Consider the following 18,502-nt stretch of genomic DNA (forward strand, 5'->3'; position numbering starts at 1 on the left):
CTTGTTACATTTGAACATGGACTGCCTCAGTATCTGAGGAGTTGTAAATAGTACTGAACATTGAGCAATCATCGGTGAACATCCCCACTTCTGACCTTATGATGGAGGGAAGGTCATTGATGAAGCAGCTGAAGTTGGTTGAGCCTAGGACACTACCCTGAGGAACTCCTGCGGGGATGCCCTGAAGGTGAGATGACTGACTTCCAGCAACCGTGACCGCCTTCCTGTGTGTCAGGTATGATTCCAACCACTGGAGAGTTTGCCCCCGATACACATTGATTCTAGTTTTGCTCAGGCTCCTTGATGTCACATTCAGTCGAATGCGGCCTTGATGTCAAGGGCTGTCACTCTCACCCCACCTCTGGATTGAGCCCTTTTGTCCATGTTTGAACCAAGGCTGTAATGAGATCAGGAGCTGGGTGGCCCTGGTAGAACCCAAACTGGGCATCACTGACCAGGTTATTGCTGAACTAGCAAATCTAGCAGTTATGTCCTTTAAGACCCAACCAGCTCGATCAGTAGAACTGCTGACAAGTCACTTGTATACTTTGTGTCCTTGCTGTTCTCAGTGCTTCCTCTGTGTTGGTCAACATAGGGGAGTACCGAGGACAGTACATGGTAATCAGCCAGAGGTTTCCTTTCTCATATTTAACCCGAAGCCATGAGATTTCGTGGACTCTAGATACAATGTTGAGAACTCCCAAGGAAGCTCCCTCCTGACATGTACACTGTGCCACCTCTGCTGGGTCTGCCAGTGAGACAGTACAGATCCAGGGATGATGATAGTGGTGTCTGGGACATTATCTGTAAGGTCTGCTTCTGTGAGCATGACTGTCAGGTTGTTGTTTCACTAGTCGATGAGCCAGCTCTCCCAATTTTGGCACTGGCCCCCAGATGTTAGGAAGGAGAACCTTGAGGGGTTGACAGGTCTGTTTCAGCTGTTGTCTTTTCCTGTGCCTAGGTTGCCAGGTGATCCATCCAGTTTCATTTCTTTGAGATTTTGGAGTGATTTGTACAACTGCATGGCTTGCTTGGCCATTTCAGAGGGTAATTGAAAGCCAACCACATTGCTATGGGTCTGGAGTCGCACGTAGGCCAGACCAGGTGAGATGGCAGATTTACCTCCCTGAAGGACATTAGTGAACCAGGTAGGTTTTTCTGACAATGGACAATGATTTCGTGGTCATCTGTAGATTTTTAATTTCAGTTTTTTTCTTAATTTAAATTTGAATTCCTCCATCTTCCATGGTGGGATTTGAACCTGGAACCCCAGAATATTAGTTGAGTTTCTGGAATAATTGTCGAGTGATAATTACACTAGACCATTGCCTTCCTTTGAATAATGCCTTTCAATCATCAAAAGGTACGGGGCTGGAGAAAACATTGTTTGGAAGGAGAAGTCAATCGAATCCCTCTGAAAATTAAAATCGAAACACAAGCCCCCAATCTGTTATGATGCGAGTAGAGGTCCCTTTCTAATAATTAAAATCTGAAGCAATCAGAGAAGCTCACCTCACTTCACTTTCTTTATAATTGAATTTGTGCTAAGTTGTTAACACCATCAAATTTAAATTTGATAGGTTTTTAGTATCCAAAGGCTTGATTTAAATTGATTGGCTAAATTTGCAAGGACTTGTTCTCTTGGTAAAAATGCTGCTTGGCTGTTCGATTAAAAATGCTTCCATTTGGGTGTTCTCTATTTGCACCTGCACTTCAAGCTGCTGATCAGACATCCATTTTAACTCTAAGCACTGAAAAAAGCACCATGTTTTAAAGGGATGATGCAATGCTTACCTCCAATTTACCATCTTCCATACACCAAATTTGCAACAATATCATTTCTATAGAGCTTTATCACATTTTCCAGACCCAGTGGAATACCTTTGAAGAGTAGTCACTTTTTTTTTATTCGTTCATTAGATGAGGGCATCGCTAGCTAGGCAGCATTTATTGCCCATCCTTAACTGCCTAGAGGGCAGTTATGAGTCAATCACATTGTTTTGGGTCTGGAGTCACATGTAGGCCAGACCTGGTAAGGATGGCTGCTTCCTTTCCTAAAGGACATAAGTGAGCCAGATGGGTTTTTCCAACAATCAGAAATTGACTCATGGGCATCATTAGACTCTTAATTCCAGATATTTATTCAAATCAAATTCTATCATCTGCTGTGGTGGGATTCAAATCCAGGTACCCTAGACATTATTAGGGTCTATAGATTAACAGTCCAGCGATAATATTATTATAGTAGCGAAATATAGTATTATAGTAGTGAAATATAATAGCCAACATGTGCACAGCTAACTGCCATTAACATCAGTGAGATTAAAAATACCATAAGACATAGAAGCAAAAGGAGGCTCTTCAGCCTTATCAAGTCTGCTCCACCATTCAGTAAGATTGTTGCTAATCTGCTAATCAACTCCACTTTCCTGCCTTTTCCCCATAACCCTCGATTCCTTTAATGATTAAAAAATCTGTGTCTTTCTCTTGAGTATGCTTAACAATACAGCTTCAACAGCCCTTTGTGGTTCAAAATTCCACCGATGCAATCCTCTCTGAGAGAAGAGGAATTTTGTTCATGGCAAGACGGGAAGGGGCGAAAAGGTTTTGAAGCTCTCGTTCAGTGTTCAGGTGACGCGCACCAGTTTGTTTTCAGAATTGACAATGTGCTGACCCAAAGTACCAAGATAGTGTCAGACAGCCTCAAATAGCATGTCACTGTCGCTAAGGTGAGCTACCTGAGAGGCAAAGGTTCATATGTCACTGAGGTCAGGTCAAGGCGGATGCGTCCTCGTCTGAGTGAGGCAGGCCATCCCAGACTACTCTACCGTCACCAGCTGTTATTTTAGGGCATGGTTTTGAATGGGTTGATGTAGCAGACTGCACAAAGGTCGACCCAGTCTGATGCACACATGCACACACACTCACTCCCACAAACACACACACTCACACAGATCCTCTCTCATACACACACTGTCTCTCAAGGGTGCATGCGTACAAACACACTTTTTCTCTCTCTCGCTCCCTCTCTCTCTATCACACACACACACACTCAAACTCACACAGATTCACTCTCAGACACACAGTCTCTCAAGTGTGTGCTTGTGCACGCGTATACACACACACACACACACATTCACACACACACACACAAACACACACACACACACACACACACACACACACACACACACCTTCCCTCTCCCTCAGACACACACAGTCTCTCTCTGTCTCTCCCTAACACACACACACACACACACACACACACACACACACACACACTCACTCACTCACTCTCACTGTCTCTCTTCCTGACACACACATGCACATACACATGTAAACCTATGGGGTCCAAAACACAAACAGATTCTAAACAAGGCCTCACACCTAACATGCACTGTATGACCCACAATGTCGCCCTTCTTTTCACTGATAAAATAATTATTTCTCTCAGGACCGTGACTTGGAAGGAATGCGGGAATTTACATATACATATTGATCAATTAAAATCTCCTAACTGATTAAAGATTTAACAGCACCTTAGGTTTGTTTAATACATCCTCATTAGTGGTGTGACCCTTTAATCTTTTACTTCTAAATTCTGCACCTGATACTGCCTCACCCACTAACACCTGAAGAAAGAGTGAGGCTCTGAAAGCTTGTGTTTTCAAACACAAGCTGCTGGTGTTGTGTGATTTCTGATCTTGTCCTCCCAGTGTAATGAAATCATATCATCATGGGTGGGCAAAGAGAAGTTTCACTCGAAATCATCACAAAGACAGACATTGTCCTTGTCTCCTGGATCTTCTTGCATACTATGTGTGAAATGTTAAAGAAGCCTGAATGATGTGAGCTATTGTGAGAAATGTGGTAGATCATGCCACAGGGAAACTAGATGTTGACTCTATTATAAAACAAAGACCAACTGATGACCTTGGACAGGATGGGTTCTGAGTAAACGGAATGATCACATTATTCCATTTTGTGTCACTCACTCAGCTGGTGCAGCACCTTCACCAAGTACAAAGCCATCCCAAAGAGACATGAGGACTTCATACATGGCCCTCACTGTCTGGGACACACTGTGTGGAGGTGCGTGTGCAGCTGTCATCTGCTTGCCTGTGCTGACCCTTCTCTGAGCTAAGAACCTGTTCTGTTCCTTATGTTTCTTACACAGGTCCCTGCAGCTGGTGTCTGAGGAAGGGTGCTGGTCAGTGTAGCTGCCTTATGAAGGAGCTGAAAGCAGATGGAAGAGAAGCCACCCGGAAACTGAAGGAACAGCACCTCATATTCAGCCTTAGAAGCCTACAACCCAATGGTCTCAATGTGGACTTTACAAGCTTCAAAATCTCCCCACCCTTGGCCTCATCCCAAGACCACTTCCCCCATCCCTGCCTCCTTGACCTGTTCATCTTCTCCCCCCACCTATCCGCTTCACTATCCACCTTCTATCACTGCTGCCCCCTCTCTATTTATTTCAGAGCTGCCTTCCCCTCCCCCATTTCTGAAGGAGGGTCCAGACCCAAAACATCAGCCTCCCTGCTTCTCTGATGTTGCCTGGCCTGCTGTGTTCCTCCAGCTCCATACTGTGTTGTCTACGGAGGAGAAGCAGGTTTGACTGTAAACCCAAGAGCAGCTGTAAATCCCTTCAGATGCTGAGCAATTCTCAGCTCAGGGAGAGGTTGTGATAAGGTTAGAATTAGGCCCTAGGCCTAATTAGGCCCTTCAGGATGTGCTGGGCCCACACAAAGGTCCGGGTCTTTCACTCTTCTAACCATCTCCTGGGGATGAGTGAGGTGCTTTGTTGAAGCAGGCTCCCTATGTCCCAGAACACTGTGGAGGAACTGTGTTGGATGCTGGGGGGGGGGGGGGGGGGGGCCTGAGGCCTGCAGGAGTTGGAGGCCATCTTTCCCAGTGCCTGTGAACCTCAGAACATCTGTGACTGGCTCTTCCCAAAAAGTGATGGTTACCCTGTGGAATCGCTCTGCCATCATGCCATCTGTACTAGATCACACTGGGTCATCCATTCCCCCGGAGACAGATTCATTGCAGCAGCCTGGGTGACTGGATTCAGGAATGTAGCCGGCTTCCCCCAGGGGGCAGGATGCCATCGCATGTGCATGTGTGGCACTGAGAGAACCAGATCACAACACTTTGCACACATGGCATTGAGAGATCACAAAGCTGCAGAATTCATCAACAGGAAGGGGACTCATTCCATTAATGCCCAGGCAATCTGCAAGCTGAATACCTGATTCTGGGCTGAGCCTATGCTCAGGAATGCCATAATGCAATTAGTTATCGTATCCTAAAAATCCAACTGAACTCAAAAACATTCAGGCAGAAGATCCACATGACTACTACCAGAATGTAGGGAGATGGAAATAATAGAGAGGGAACAAAGGAGAGGAATAGTGACAGGCAGAAATAAATAGAGAAAGGAAGATGGAATTGAGACAGAGAGAATCTCTTTTAAAATATACATCCAATTTCAGAGCACGGTACAGAGGGCTTCTGTGAGATCTTAGTTAGTGCAGTCCCAGGCAGCTGGTGGGGTCCTGCTCAGAGAGCATCTGGGACTCAAAGTAAATTCAGCCCCAACCCACTGCAATGTTTTCAGCCATCTATCATACCTCCACACCCTCCCTCCCATGCCCCCCCCAAGTACTTTCAATCCGATGTTGAGCTCCCCAGTGCATCCTCTAAGAAGCTCCTGATATTCCTCACTGCTATTCCAAAATCCCAATGAAGTATTCACTTTGGCTCAATGTCGAGCTGCTGGTTCCTCCAGAGTAGGCCTTGGGTAGTTCAAAAGTTGCAGGCTAGGTTATGGGAGTGAGCAGAGTGATGGCCAATTACAACTTCTCCACGTAGAATCACACCTCCTCCTCCTCCTGACTCCATGGCATGCTGCTTTTGAGAAAACTTAAAGTATTGAAAACTTGCATCTGACTGGCTACTGTGAGCTTGACAAAGAGACCGTTCTAATAGCTTCCTAAGTGGCTAATGTGCATGTAAAAGGGATTCTTCACTTTATCCCCATGATTTCTAAATTCATTTGTCACCTTACTTAGATGAAAGGCATGATCCTGTGAATTTGATTTCAGTCTGAACCAGTGCAAATTTATCATTGAGCACTATGTATCAATTTTAGAGTAAAATAAAGGGGCCTAGTTCCTAGCTCCTGGAAAGGCTGCCAGCTCTCTACAACCCATCAAACCCAAAGCTTGCTCTGTTTCCAAGCTCTATTTTCAATGAGGAACTTTGTCTCCTCATGCAGCCCCTAGGCTCTAGAGGTCTAGATTAATGCCCAGGCTTGCAGATTGTTTGGGCATTAATGCCCAAGGTAGCCAGGAAGAATGACTGAAGAATGGACTTAGGAGAGCTAGAAGGCGGTATGAGAAAACCTTGGGTGGGTAGGATCAAGGAAAACCCAAGGTTTTCTGTACTTATGTGAGGAACCAGAGAATGGTCAGAGTGAGGGTAGGGCCAAACAGGGACAGTGGAGGGAACTTGTGTGCAGAGTCAGAGGAGTTAGGGGAGGCCCTTAATGAATATTTTGCTTCAGTATTCACCAGCGAGTGGGACCTTGACATTTGTGATGACAGCATGAAACAGGCTGATGTGCTCGAACTGGCTGATGTTAGGAAGGAGGATGTGCAAGAAATTTTGAAAAACATGAGGATGGATAAGGCCCCTGGGCCGGATGGGATATACCCAAGGTTTCTATGGGACGCGAGGGAAGGGATTGCCGCCCCTTTGGCGATGATCTCTGTGTCCTCACTGTACACTGGAGTAGTGCCAGAAGATTGGAGGGTGGCAAATGTCATTCCCTTGTTCAAGAAAGGGAATAGTGATAATCCTGGAAATTACAGACTAGTCAGTCGTATTTCTATGGTGGGCAAATTATTGGAGAGGATTCTGAGAGATAGTATTTATGATTATTTGGAAAAGCACAGTTTGATTAGAAGTAGTCAACATGGCTTTGTGAGGGACAGGTCATACCTCACAAGCCTTAGTGAGTTCTTTGAGGATGTGACAAAACACATCAATGAAGGTAGAGCAGTGGATGTGGGGTATAAGGATTTTAACACAGCATTCAATAAGGTTCCCCATGGTAGGGCCATTCAGAAAGTAAGGAGGCATGGGATTCAGGGAAATTTGACTGTCTGGATACAGAACTGGCTGTCCAATAGAAGACAGAGGGTGGTAGTAGATGGAAAGTACTCAGCCTGGAGCTCAGTGACTAATGGTGTGCCTCAGGGATCTGTCCTGGGACCTCTGCTCTTTGTGATCTTTATAAATGACTTGGATGAGAAAGTGGAAGGGTGGGTTAGTAAGTTTACCGATGACATGAAGGTTGGTGGAGTTGTGGACCGCGTGGAGGGCTGTTGTAGGTTGCAACGGGACATTGACAGGATACAGAACTGGGCAAAGAAGTGGCAGATGGAATTTAACCCAGAAAAGTGTGAAGTGATTCATTTTGGAAGGTCAAATTTGAATGCAGAATACAGGGTTAATGGCAGGATTCTCGGCAATGTGGAGGAACAGAGGGATCTTGTGGTCCATGTCAATAGCTCTCTCAAAGTTGCCACCCAAGTTGATAGGGTTGTTAAGAAGGCGTATGGTGTGTTGGCTTTCATTGGCAGGGGAAATTGAGTTTAAGAGCTGTGAGGTTATGCTGCAGCTCTACAAAACTCTGGTTAGACCACACTTGGAATATTGTGTTCAGTTCTGTTCACCTCATTATAGGAAAGATGAGGAAGCTTTAGAGAGGGTGCAGAGGAGATTTACCAGGATGCTGCCTGGACTGGAGGACAGGTCTTATGAGGAAAGGTTGAGAGAGCTGGGACTTTTTTCCCTTGGAGCGAAGAAGGATGAGAGGTGACTTGATAGAGGTTTACAGGATGATAAGAGGCATTGTAGATAGTCAGAGACTTTTTCCCAGGGCGAAAGTAACTATTATGAGGGGACATAATTTTAAGGTGATTGAAGGAAGTTACAGGGGAGATGTCAGAGGTTGATCCTTCACACAGAGAGTGGTGGGTGTGTGGAATGCGCTGCCGGCAGTGGTAGTGGAGTCAGATACTTTAGAGGCTTTTAAATGACTCTTGGATAGGCACATGGAAGATAGTAAAATGTAGGGTATGCAGGGTAGATTGATTTTAGTAGGATAATAGATTGGCACAACATCATGGGCTGTACTGTTCTATGTTCTATGTTCAACAAGAAGTGGCCTTATCAGTTGACTCACCGCTCTGATCATCTGCTGTTCTGCCTGCTTTCAGTGCTCAACAAATGTTTTCTTTCACCCTCATATGCAATCAGCACTTCATTCCAGCTCCAGTTTCTTTCTCAGTTCTCTGACCAGACCACTAGGATCTGCTCCAAGTTCACAACTAACTGGACCGGACTTGGAAACAAGCCACTGAATTGAGATTGAAAGCTCCTCTGTGGCACTCAAGAGAGTTCCGCCAAGGTTGAGATTGTGAAGTGCTTGTTGGAAAATTAAAACTACAATGACCTGAAATGAGACATGTCGCCTCTGCCCTGGAGAGAATGCCTCGTGTCCAGTTTTCCACATTATTCTCGATGACCAAAGATAAACAAGATCTCTTGGTGCTCGTAATGTGTTATTCTTGGTAAGTGCCTTCTTTTTAATGTAAATCTTTCATTAAGGAGTGATTGCTATGAGATTAAATCTCCAAATGCGGAGATTGCAAGTGCTGATGACAGGGCTGTTGCCAAAGTGACAGAGCTAAAGGGAAGTCATTTAGTTTTTGCAGACATTTTTCCTCTTGAATTGAAATAAAAGATAAATGAAGACATTTCACTGCAGAAACTATTGGTCCATTGAACCCCAAACTATTCCTACCTCTTTACTCAATCTCTTTACTACTTTCCTCCTCCAACTGCTTCTCTGGTATTGTCCTCTAAATGCAATTCTGTTGCATTCATTGTGTCCTGTGTCAGCCAATGACCCATCCCTCACTACTAGTTCACTAAGCTGTGCACACAATCTTTTAATTCAGCTCACATCACCTTTGCAATCTCAAAGACCACCGCTGGATTCCTTTTCCCTATTGTTTCCTAGTAGGCACAGTGTGATTTAGAGTCATAACGTTGTACAGCATGGGAACAGGCCCTTCAGTCCAACTGGTCCATGCTGACCCGATATCCTAAATTATTCTAGCCCACTTTGCCAGCATTTGGCCTGTATCCCTTTGAACCCTTCTTATTTGTATACCTATCCAGATGCATTTTAAATGTTGTAATTGTGCCAGTCTCCACCACATCCTCTGGCAGCTCATTCCATACAAGCAACACCCTCTGCATGAAAAAACTGCCCCTTAGGACTCTCTTAAATCTTTCCCCTCTCACCTTAAACCTATGCCCTCTAGTTTTGAACTCCCTGCCCTGGTACCTCACCTGTGGCTATTGATGATACAAATATCTCAGCAAGATAATTGAACTTAAATTTGAATTTAGATTGTTTTGGAAGAGCATTGCATCTAAGCAGTGATGACACTGAAGATGAAAAGGGTGATGTAAGAGAGAATTATGAAAGGCACCAGTTATTGATTAGTGAATCAGTAACAAGGAAGCACAGACTGAGAATTTTCGCTGAAAGAAACTTGGCAGAGTTCAAGAAAAGGTTTTCACACATGGGGTTATAATTATTCATTCACAAGATGTGAACATCACCAGTTAGGCCAGCATTTATCGCCCATTTCTAATGCCCAGAGGGCAGTTAAGACTCAATTACATTGCTATGGTTCTGGAGTCACAAGCAGGTCAGATCAGGTAAGGATAACTTTCCTTAAGGAATGTTTCCTTCCTTAAAGGACATTAGTGAATCAGATGAGTTTTCCCAATGGATTCATGATCATCATTGGAGCCTTAATTCCAGATTTTTATTGAATTCATATGCCACCATCTGTAATGGCAGGATTTGAACCCTGGTCCCCAGAATAGGCATAAAGATTCCCAGATCCCTCTATTCTATAGCTTTGTGCAGTCTTTCACCATTTAAATAATAGTCAACTCCTACATTCTTCCCGCCAAAGTATGTACCGTCACATTTACCCACATTCATTTCCATCTGCCAACTATTTTTTATGCCCATTCACTTAACCTGTCTATTTCTCTCTCCAGACTCTGAGCCATCTTCACTTTTTGCCTTCCCACCTATTTTTGTGTCATCTGCAAACTTAGTGATAGTACATTCACTTCCATCATCTGAGTGATTAACTCATATTTAAATAATTGCAGCCCCAGTGCTGATGCATGCGGTGCATCATTAGTTATAGGTTACAATCCTGAAAATCATCCCCTTATCTCAACTCTCTGACTTCTATTATTTAGCTAATGCTCTGTCCATGTGATATACCACCCCAACACTGTGGACTCTTGTCTTATTAAATAGCTTTATGTGTAATGCTGTTATCAAATAACTTTTGAAAACCCAAACATATTACATTCACTATTTTCCCCTTATCTATCCTACTTGTTAACTTCTCCTTTGTGAAGCCATTGGGGATAGTTGGCAAGATTTGTTGGATCTGCTTGATTATGTTATGTACTTCTAAATGCTCAGCTCTTCTATCTTTTATAATAAAGTCGTAGAGTCATACAGCATAGTATCAGGCCCTTCAGCCCAACAAACACCAAACTACACCACTCCACTTAATTGTACTTGATCCACAGTCTATTATGTCCTGGGATTTTAAGCGGTCATCCAGATGCTTCTTAAATTTTGTAAGAGTACCTGCCCCCACCACCCTCCCGAGCAGCACATTCCTTATTTCTACCAACCTCTAGGTGAAAATGATTTTTCCTTTGGTCTCCTCAAAACCATTAATTCCTACCTTAAACTTACACTCTCTGCTCTTAGACATTTCTGCCACAGAGAAAAGATTCTCACAGTTATGCCTCTTATGACACTGTATTCCTCAATCAGATCCCCCCTCAGTGTCTTCTGCTGCAAGGAAATCAAACCCAGTCCCATCCAGTGCCTCGCATAACTGAGACTATTCATCCCAGGCAACATCCTGGTGAATATCCTCTGTGCCCTCTCCAACGCAATCATTTCTTTACAATAGTGTGGGACCAGAACAGTTCACAGTATTCCAACTGTAGCCTGGCCAACATTTTATAAAGTTGCACAATCACTTTTTTGTACCTATATTCTACACTCTGGCTAATGAAGGCAAGCATCCTGTATATCTCTTTACCACCTTGTCTACCTGGGCTGACACCTTTGGGAACTTTTGGAGTTCTTTGTTCTTCGGCACTCCTCAGGGATTTACCATCCATTGTATATATCCTCCTCTCAAAATACATAACCTTGCACTTATCAGAATTAAATTCCATTGTCATTACTCTGCCAATTTGCCAGCTGATCGATATCAGACTGCAGAATAAGACCATCCTCCTCACTATCAACAACACCACCAATAAATGTTTTATCTGCAAACTTACTAATTGTAACTTCTATTTTACACGCAAGTCATTAATGTAAGTAACAAACAGCAAAGGACCCAGTACTGCTCCCTGTGGTACACTGCTGGTCATGGGTTTCCAATCATAAAAGCATCCCTCCACCAACACTTTTGCCTGCTTTTTGAAAACCAATTTTGGATCCAGTTTGCCGACTTGCCTTGGATCCCATGGACTCTTACCTTTTGGACCAGCTGTCCATGTGGAACCCTGTCAAAATCCATGTAAACCACATCAATTGCACTACCAACATCAATATATTTAGACACCTTTTCCAAATCTCGATTAAATTAGTCACATCTCCCTCCAACAAATCATGCTGGCTACCCCCAATCAATCCTTCCTTTCCAAGTGTTCCTGTCCTGCAGATTATTTTCCAATAATTTCCCTACCACTGATGTCAAACTAACTAGTCTGTAATTATCTGGCTCATTCCTTCTTGAACAAAGGAAACAGTTTAACTCATTCTAACATTTTCCCAGTAGCAACTGTAAAATTCATATCCATTCTCTTATTCTGTTTATTTCTAAGTGTCGCCTTAACACCTCCAACCCCCATCCCACCTAGCCTTGAAAGATAGTCACAGGAATGCAGAAATGCATTCTCCTGTCTTCTTCCCATTATCCTGCACACCATTACTCTCCAATATAAAACATCCAAAGCCCACTTGAATGCCTCAATTGAACTGGTAGCCAGTTGTGTGAATCAGATGGAGTCAGCATGACAAGAAGTCTCTGGACAGATGGGCAGCCTGGGTGTGAACAATACAGAGGCGGAAAAACTTCCAAACTCTAAAAAGATAACATCTCCTCTTGCAGAGAATTAACAAAGAATTAGAAGGTAGCACGCTATTCTCATTCTCTATTTCCCTGTAAGCATCTTCTTTTAACCAATGGCTGAGAGACTGAATAATGAGTGTGCCACATGGCCTGTGTCTTCAGTAAAGAACTGAGAGTGCTTGAAATGAAGAAATTCAGAGATCAGAAGGATTTGGAAGAAGCAAAAGAAGACCTCAGTGAGTCCAGTGGACTGGTGACATTGAACTGTGTTTAACTGATCCTATTTTTTCTCCAAGGATAACATTTTGTTTTTACCTGTGTCCTCCTGCAGTTGTGTGTAGGGATTAAAGCAGGGGTAGAGTTTCAGTCAATGTGTTTTACTTTGGTAATTCATATTTTATTTGCCTGTGGTTAGAACTGATTCATGTGTAATAAGCAATAATTCCTTGTCAAGCACTGAAACAATGTCATTATGGTCAGATAGGATTGAGTAACTGAATGGCCCATAATAGCCCTGAATTTATCAGACAGGACAATTGGCTACTTTGAGTCATTTGATTAAATCTTTATTTTGAAGATGCAGGGAGTAGTGGGACTCAAGTATCAGTGCATTTTTCCAAGTAAGTCCTGACCATGACCAAATGGCCTGCAATGGTTCGAGAAGGCAGCTCACTACCACCTTCTCAAGACTAACTAGGGTCAGGCAATAAATGCGGACCCAGCCAACAATGTCACCCATGACCCATAAATGAATATTTTAAAAAATCATTTCATCAGGTCAATGATAGCTCTCCCTCCTTCAGCTCTTAAAGGCCATCTTACAGCGAAAGCCCAACTACAACTTTTCGGCTTTAGAGCAGTATGGTAGCTCACTGGTTAGCACTGTTGCCTCACAGCACCAGCGATCTGAATTTGATTCCAGACTCAGGAAACAGTGTGTGGGGAATTTGCACGTTCTCTCTGTAATTGTGTGGGTTTCCTCCAGGTGGTCCAGTTTCCTACCACAATCCAAAGATGCACAGGTTAGGTGGATTGGCCAGGGCAAGTTACCCATAGTGTCCAGGGATGTATTGGTTAGGTGGAAGAACCATGGGAAATGCAGGGTTACAGGGATAGGGTAGGATGGGTGGGTCTGGGTGAGATGTTCTTCAGAGGGACAGTACTTACTCAATGGGCTGAATGGTCTGCTTCTGTACTGTAGGGATTCTATGACTGAAAGGTACCAAAGCAATCAATTGCTTCAGCCTGTCCTGTACTTTCCATCTCATTACATTATTCACACCAGTTCACTGGCGTCAGTACTCCTCGCAGGAGGAGGGTTTTAAAATGTTGGCTTTAGATTGATAAAGAACATGCCATCAGATTTGGTCTAGATCTGTAAGTTTCAGGGAAATCTATCCTACTCCTTCTAACATCTTAAGTGTTTCACGTCCAATGGATAAGTTCTAAGTGCAGACATTGTAACACAGGTATTAGCTCACGTACAACAGGGTTCCACAAACAGCTGAATTAGACTGGTCAGAAAAGTTGTATTTGAATGTGGGTAAATTAAGGTTAACTTCCTGCCACGGTCAGTGACCACCAGAGGAACAGTTCTGTCCAGACTGAGGAATCTATTTTGTAGAATGGTCTCTCCAATTGAAGATAGGATAGGGTTATCTGGAATAAAATCTGAAGTTGCCGGAGAATCCCAGCAGGTATCTGTTAAGAGAGTAGCAGCGTGAACACTGATTCAAGACCTGTATAACTCCAAAGAAGTTATATTGGACTCCAAATCTTAACTCTGTTTCTATCTCCACAGATGCTGCCAGATTGCTGAGTTTTTGCAGCACTTTTTGTTTTTATTTCAGAATTGTGGCATCTGCAGCTTCTAATTTTTATTATTGTTTACAAAAATAGCCTCTCAATAAACAAACTAAACATGCTGAAGCTGCAACTGACTCATTGTCTCATTGTTAGGATTGGAAATTCTTTAATAAATAATGTGCTCGGGGACCACGTGCTTTTTGAACAACCTGTGAATTGTGTTATTAGAAAGTTCCACCAGATGTTCGTGATAGTGGCATCTTAATAACAGTGCTGTTGTTTTTAGGAAATTCCCTTCCTGCCAGGTCATGTGCTAAAGTTACATTGTAGGAGTGCAAATGGAACTTGCACACCGTCCCAAACCTTTCGGGAAGCTTTCTGACATGAGTCTACTGTCATCTTTCTGTTCAAATTGGCCGTGCCAAAATCCCAGGTTGCTCACAACGTGCCTTTTTAACAACTTCTCTTTTTTTGTCACTTTCGTGAATGGTCCCGTCCCTTCCTCTTTCTGTATTTTTGGCCGGATTATTTTCCTCCGAAGTACACTGGGCCAGGCGATGCGTGAATGCAAGTGGTGGACATTTGTATTGAGCTAGACGGCATGTAGACTTTGCAGGAGATGGCATTGGGCGGGAGCGAGAACTCATTCCCATAAACAATTTTCGCCCGGGCAGCTTCAGGCTACGTTTGAATCAATATAACGAAATAAACAAACCCGCAAGCAATCAAAGGCAGGATGGCCCGAGTTCACCAGAAATTCTCTGTTGGACCTGAAGATTTCGGAGTGTGATAGGCTACCCGAAATATTCAGTTTATTATTTAGTTTAAACCTTCAGAAGGTCAAGTTTGCAGAGATCTCCCTCACTCTATAGACTGCATGGTTAGGGAGGTCACAGCTAAAAATTTCACGCATTCCACTGGGTCGAATGTCGCGGATTCTGTTCCTGTCAACCGCTATGTTTTTAAATAATTGATACGTTCACTGAGTCCAATCAGCAGGAGGGCACAGTGAAGCTCCTCTCATAAAGAAATCATGATACAGCGATCTATTTTACAGCCGCAGGAGTAACTATTGACAAAATGAAATGAAACATTGTGGTCAGTTGTATCTGCTCTTTATTTAGTACATTCTCGCGAACAAACTGATGCTATTTCCAAGATAACAAGGTGTAGAGCTGGACGAACACAGCAGGCCAAGCTGCAGTTCCTGCTATCTCTTGCATGTTTCCAATGTGCCTCAGCTGTACATAAACAAAGGTGTGAACAAAAAAAGCAGTGGAGCCAACGAGATAACCTCATTATTGATAATTTGAGCCACGTTCCAGTAGACGGAAATGTTACACTCAAGGATTCTCAAAATTAAACGAACTCAACTTTGCAATGAGAAATAGTGAGGACAGCTGATGCTAGAGTTTGAGATAACACGGCGTAGAGCTGGAGGAGCACAGCAGATGAGGCAGCATTAGAGGAGCAGGAAAGTTGAAGCTACCGGTCGGGATCCTTCTTCAGAAATGGGGGAGGAGGAAGGGATCTCAGTGATAAATAGAGAGAGGGAGGATGGGGATGGAGCTGGGATGGTGATAGGTGAGTGCAGTTAGGCAGTGGTGGGGATTGGTCAGTGAGGTGGGAGGAACGGAACAGGTGGGACAGGTCAAAGGGGCAAGGATGAGAGGGAAATGGGGCTGGTCTTGGGATGAAACCAGGGGTGGAGATATTTTGAAGCTAGAAAAGTCCACGTTGAGACGATTGGGTTGTAGGCTCCCAAGGCGGAATGGAAGGTGCTGTTCCTCCATTTCCGGGTGGCGTCGTTGTGGCACTGGAGGAGGCCAGGATGGAGATGTTGCCAACGGAGTGGGAGGGACAGTTGAAGTGATTTATTTGCTGATAGACGGAAGATTTGAGCCCAGTTTACGTCAGGATTGAACCTGAGAACTGGGGAGCAATGTCTAACAACTGCTATCAGAGACGCTTCATTTTACACGTTTTGATACTTCGGCCCTGGTTAAAGAAGTTAGATCGGCCACTGAACAAACCAAAACAGCGAGAAAGGCAACATTTATCTGTCACATTTCCGAAGTTTGCATGTCTTGTTTTCTGTTTTGGCGCTTTTTGTTGCACCAGGGTGTTCGTCATTTACTCCTGCAACTCAGTCTGAGGGAGGCCTTGGAATATTCAGTGTTCAGAGTGGACAGGGGGAAGTGCTCACCATCTTCTTTGCTGCTCCATTTACCCCTGATCATGATGCTCCGGAGCTCCTTCTTGAAGTTATTATTGAGGAAGCCGTAGATGATGGGGTTGACGCAGGTGGAAGCCATGCCCGCGAGGTGACAGAGGGAGAAGATGAGATTGTGCTGACAGTGCATTATAATCTGCACATCCCAGTCCACGACCGCGTTGAAAACGTGCAACGGGAACCAGCAGACCCCGAAGCCCACGACCAGGAAGCTCAGCAGTAGGGTGATCCGCCTGCTATTCGCCAGGCTGCGGTTCTCCTCGCCTGCTCTGTCCAGCAGGTCCCTCCTTGTCCTCAGCCGCCAGTATATTCTGCTGTAACACACTGTAATGAAAGCCAGGGGCACACAGTACTGGAAACCCAGCAGCCAGGTTGTATAAACCAGCTTCTGCTCTTTGGATGGCCAGGACTCCGTGCAGACTGCCTCGTTCACCAGGGGCGCCAGGGGAACAGGAAGATCCAAGAAAGGTTCATCAGTGAGAACATGAAAAAACACAAAGGGCAGGGAGACTGCGGCGGACAGGCCCCACGTGAGGAGCAGCGCCACATAAGCTTGAGGGACACTGGGTTTCCAGCCCGTGGGGTGGAGAATGAGTTGATGTCTTTCCAGAGCAATCATGACCAGGGAGAGCACAGACACGGTCACCGACAAACACTGGAAGAACGGCACCATCTTACACAGGGCTTCACCAAAAGCCCAATAGTCCATGAGGGTGTAGGCCACTGTGAAAGGCAGACAAAAGACACAGGTGGTCAGATCCGATAGCGACAAGTTGGCGATCAGCAGGTTGGTCACGTTGTTTTTCTCGTGCCTGGCGATCACACAGATCAGGCAGATGTTTCCCAGTAAACCCACGACCAGCACAGCACTGTAAGAAGTTAGCAGGAAGACGGTGAGGGCCGCTGATGTTGGGCAAGGATCGCCAAAATCCAGAAGGTGTCCCCAATCCGTGGCGTTGCCAGAGAGGGAGGAATTGGCTGATGGCAGAACTGGAGCCTCCATGGCTGGGAGTGTTGCTGTTACCTTCTCCCGGTCACTGGCAAAGACTGGAGGAGACTGCACATCGGGTCAACATGACTGTCCCTTTCAAATGGTGACTGAAAACAAACTGTGGAGGAAAGTCACAATTAACACATTTAAGTGTAGAATTCGGTGAGACGCTTATCTACAACAGGTCCATCCTAACACTACTCCCTCACTGATGCACAGCTTAGGTAAAGAATGTGGTTACCATCTAGCACCCAGTTGCAGAGAATAACGACACAAAATGTGGTATCAGTGCGAACCCACCTTCAGTAAGTGCCTCTTACCTGGTCAACTTCTCTTTGATCCTGGGCCAGTCCGGGATTGGGACCTCAGCAACAGCTCAGAGGAGGAAGCAGAAGACGGACCTTTCCAGAGAACTGTGTTTGTAATATGTCCGGAACCGGGGCGCTGTTTGGGAATGATCTGTGATGATGAGATCTGGTTGGATGCCGAGCAAGCCCCTGTGTATTCAGTCACTAAACACCACCGCCCTCTCTCGGCGTGGGAAGCTTGAAAATGACTTCACGACCTTGCATTTTATGTTCCTCCCGAATCCCTCCAACGCCGATTGTTCGGGCAACTTCTTCAAGTGTAATTTAGTGACTTCATGGAGAGTGTACAGTGGGAGTGTTAGCCACTGATGACTTCCTCCCATCATCCCACCCGTATTGTGAAAACATCTCCCATACATACCGCCCAGGTTCTCGGGGGGAGACTCGAACCTGCAGTCTCTGGCTCGGAGAAATGGACACTACCCACGAAGTCTGTGCCCTGAACCTGTACACTGCGTGTGAACTCTGGTCTTTATGAGCACTTGACTGTGGAACGCTTTCCCTGCCCACTAATCCTGAAAGAGGCGGTTTGATTTGTAGTTGTTTTAGAAATCTGAATTTATTGTTGTATGTTTCAACATTGAGCGCATTTATTTAATCACGATCATCGCGAATTTGAATTTGAATTAAATAAATAAAAACAAAATGCCTCAAATACTGGGGGGCGGGGAAGCAGAGATCACAATGCATTCGTGGAAAGCTATTTCAGTCGTTCTATGGAAAGTACCTCTGGAAACCGGACTGACAAAAAAAACAGCTGAGGAGATTGGGAACGTTAGGAAACTGAGGCAACATAGATAGGATAAAACGGCAGGACATGACACAG

At 44.6% G+C, this 18,502-nt stretch overlaps 1 protein-coding gene across 1 annotated transcript; it reads right to left on the reverse strand.

Moving 5' to 3' along the window:
• Positions 1-15,222: 15,222 nt before the first annotated feature.
• Positions 15,223-18,038, reverse strand: LOC125461924 (neuropeptide Y receptor type 4-2-like). Its single transcript, XM_048551300.2, has 2 exons — positions 17,629-18,038; positions 15,223-17,426 (listed from the first exon to the last, which is right to left on the reverse strand). The coding sequence occupies exon 2, from the start codon at positions 17,318-17,320 to the stop codon at positions 16,214-16,216; it is 1,107 nt and encodes a 368-aa protein (XP_048407257.2). The 5' UTR covers positions 17,321-17,426; positions 17,629-18,038; the 3' UTR covers positions 15,223-16,213.
• Positions 18,039-18,502: the final 464 nt, after the last annotated feature.

Source organism: Stegostoma tigrinum, chromosome 20 (genome assembly GCF_030684315.1).
Source record: "Stegostoma tigrinum isolate sSteTig4 chromosome 20, sSteTig4.hap1, whole genome shotgun sequence".
Taxonomy (NCBI): domain Eukaryota; kingdom Metazoa; phylum Chordata; class Chondrichthyes; order Orectolobiformes; family Stegostomatidae; genus Stegostoma; species Stegostoma tigrinum.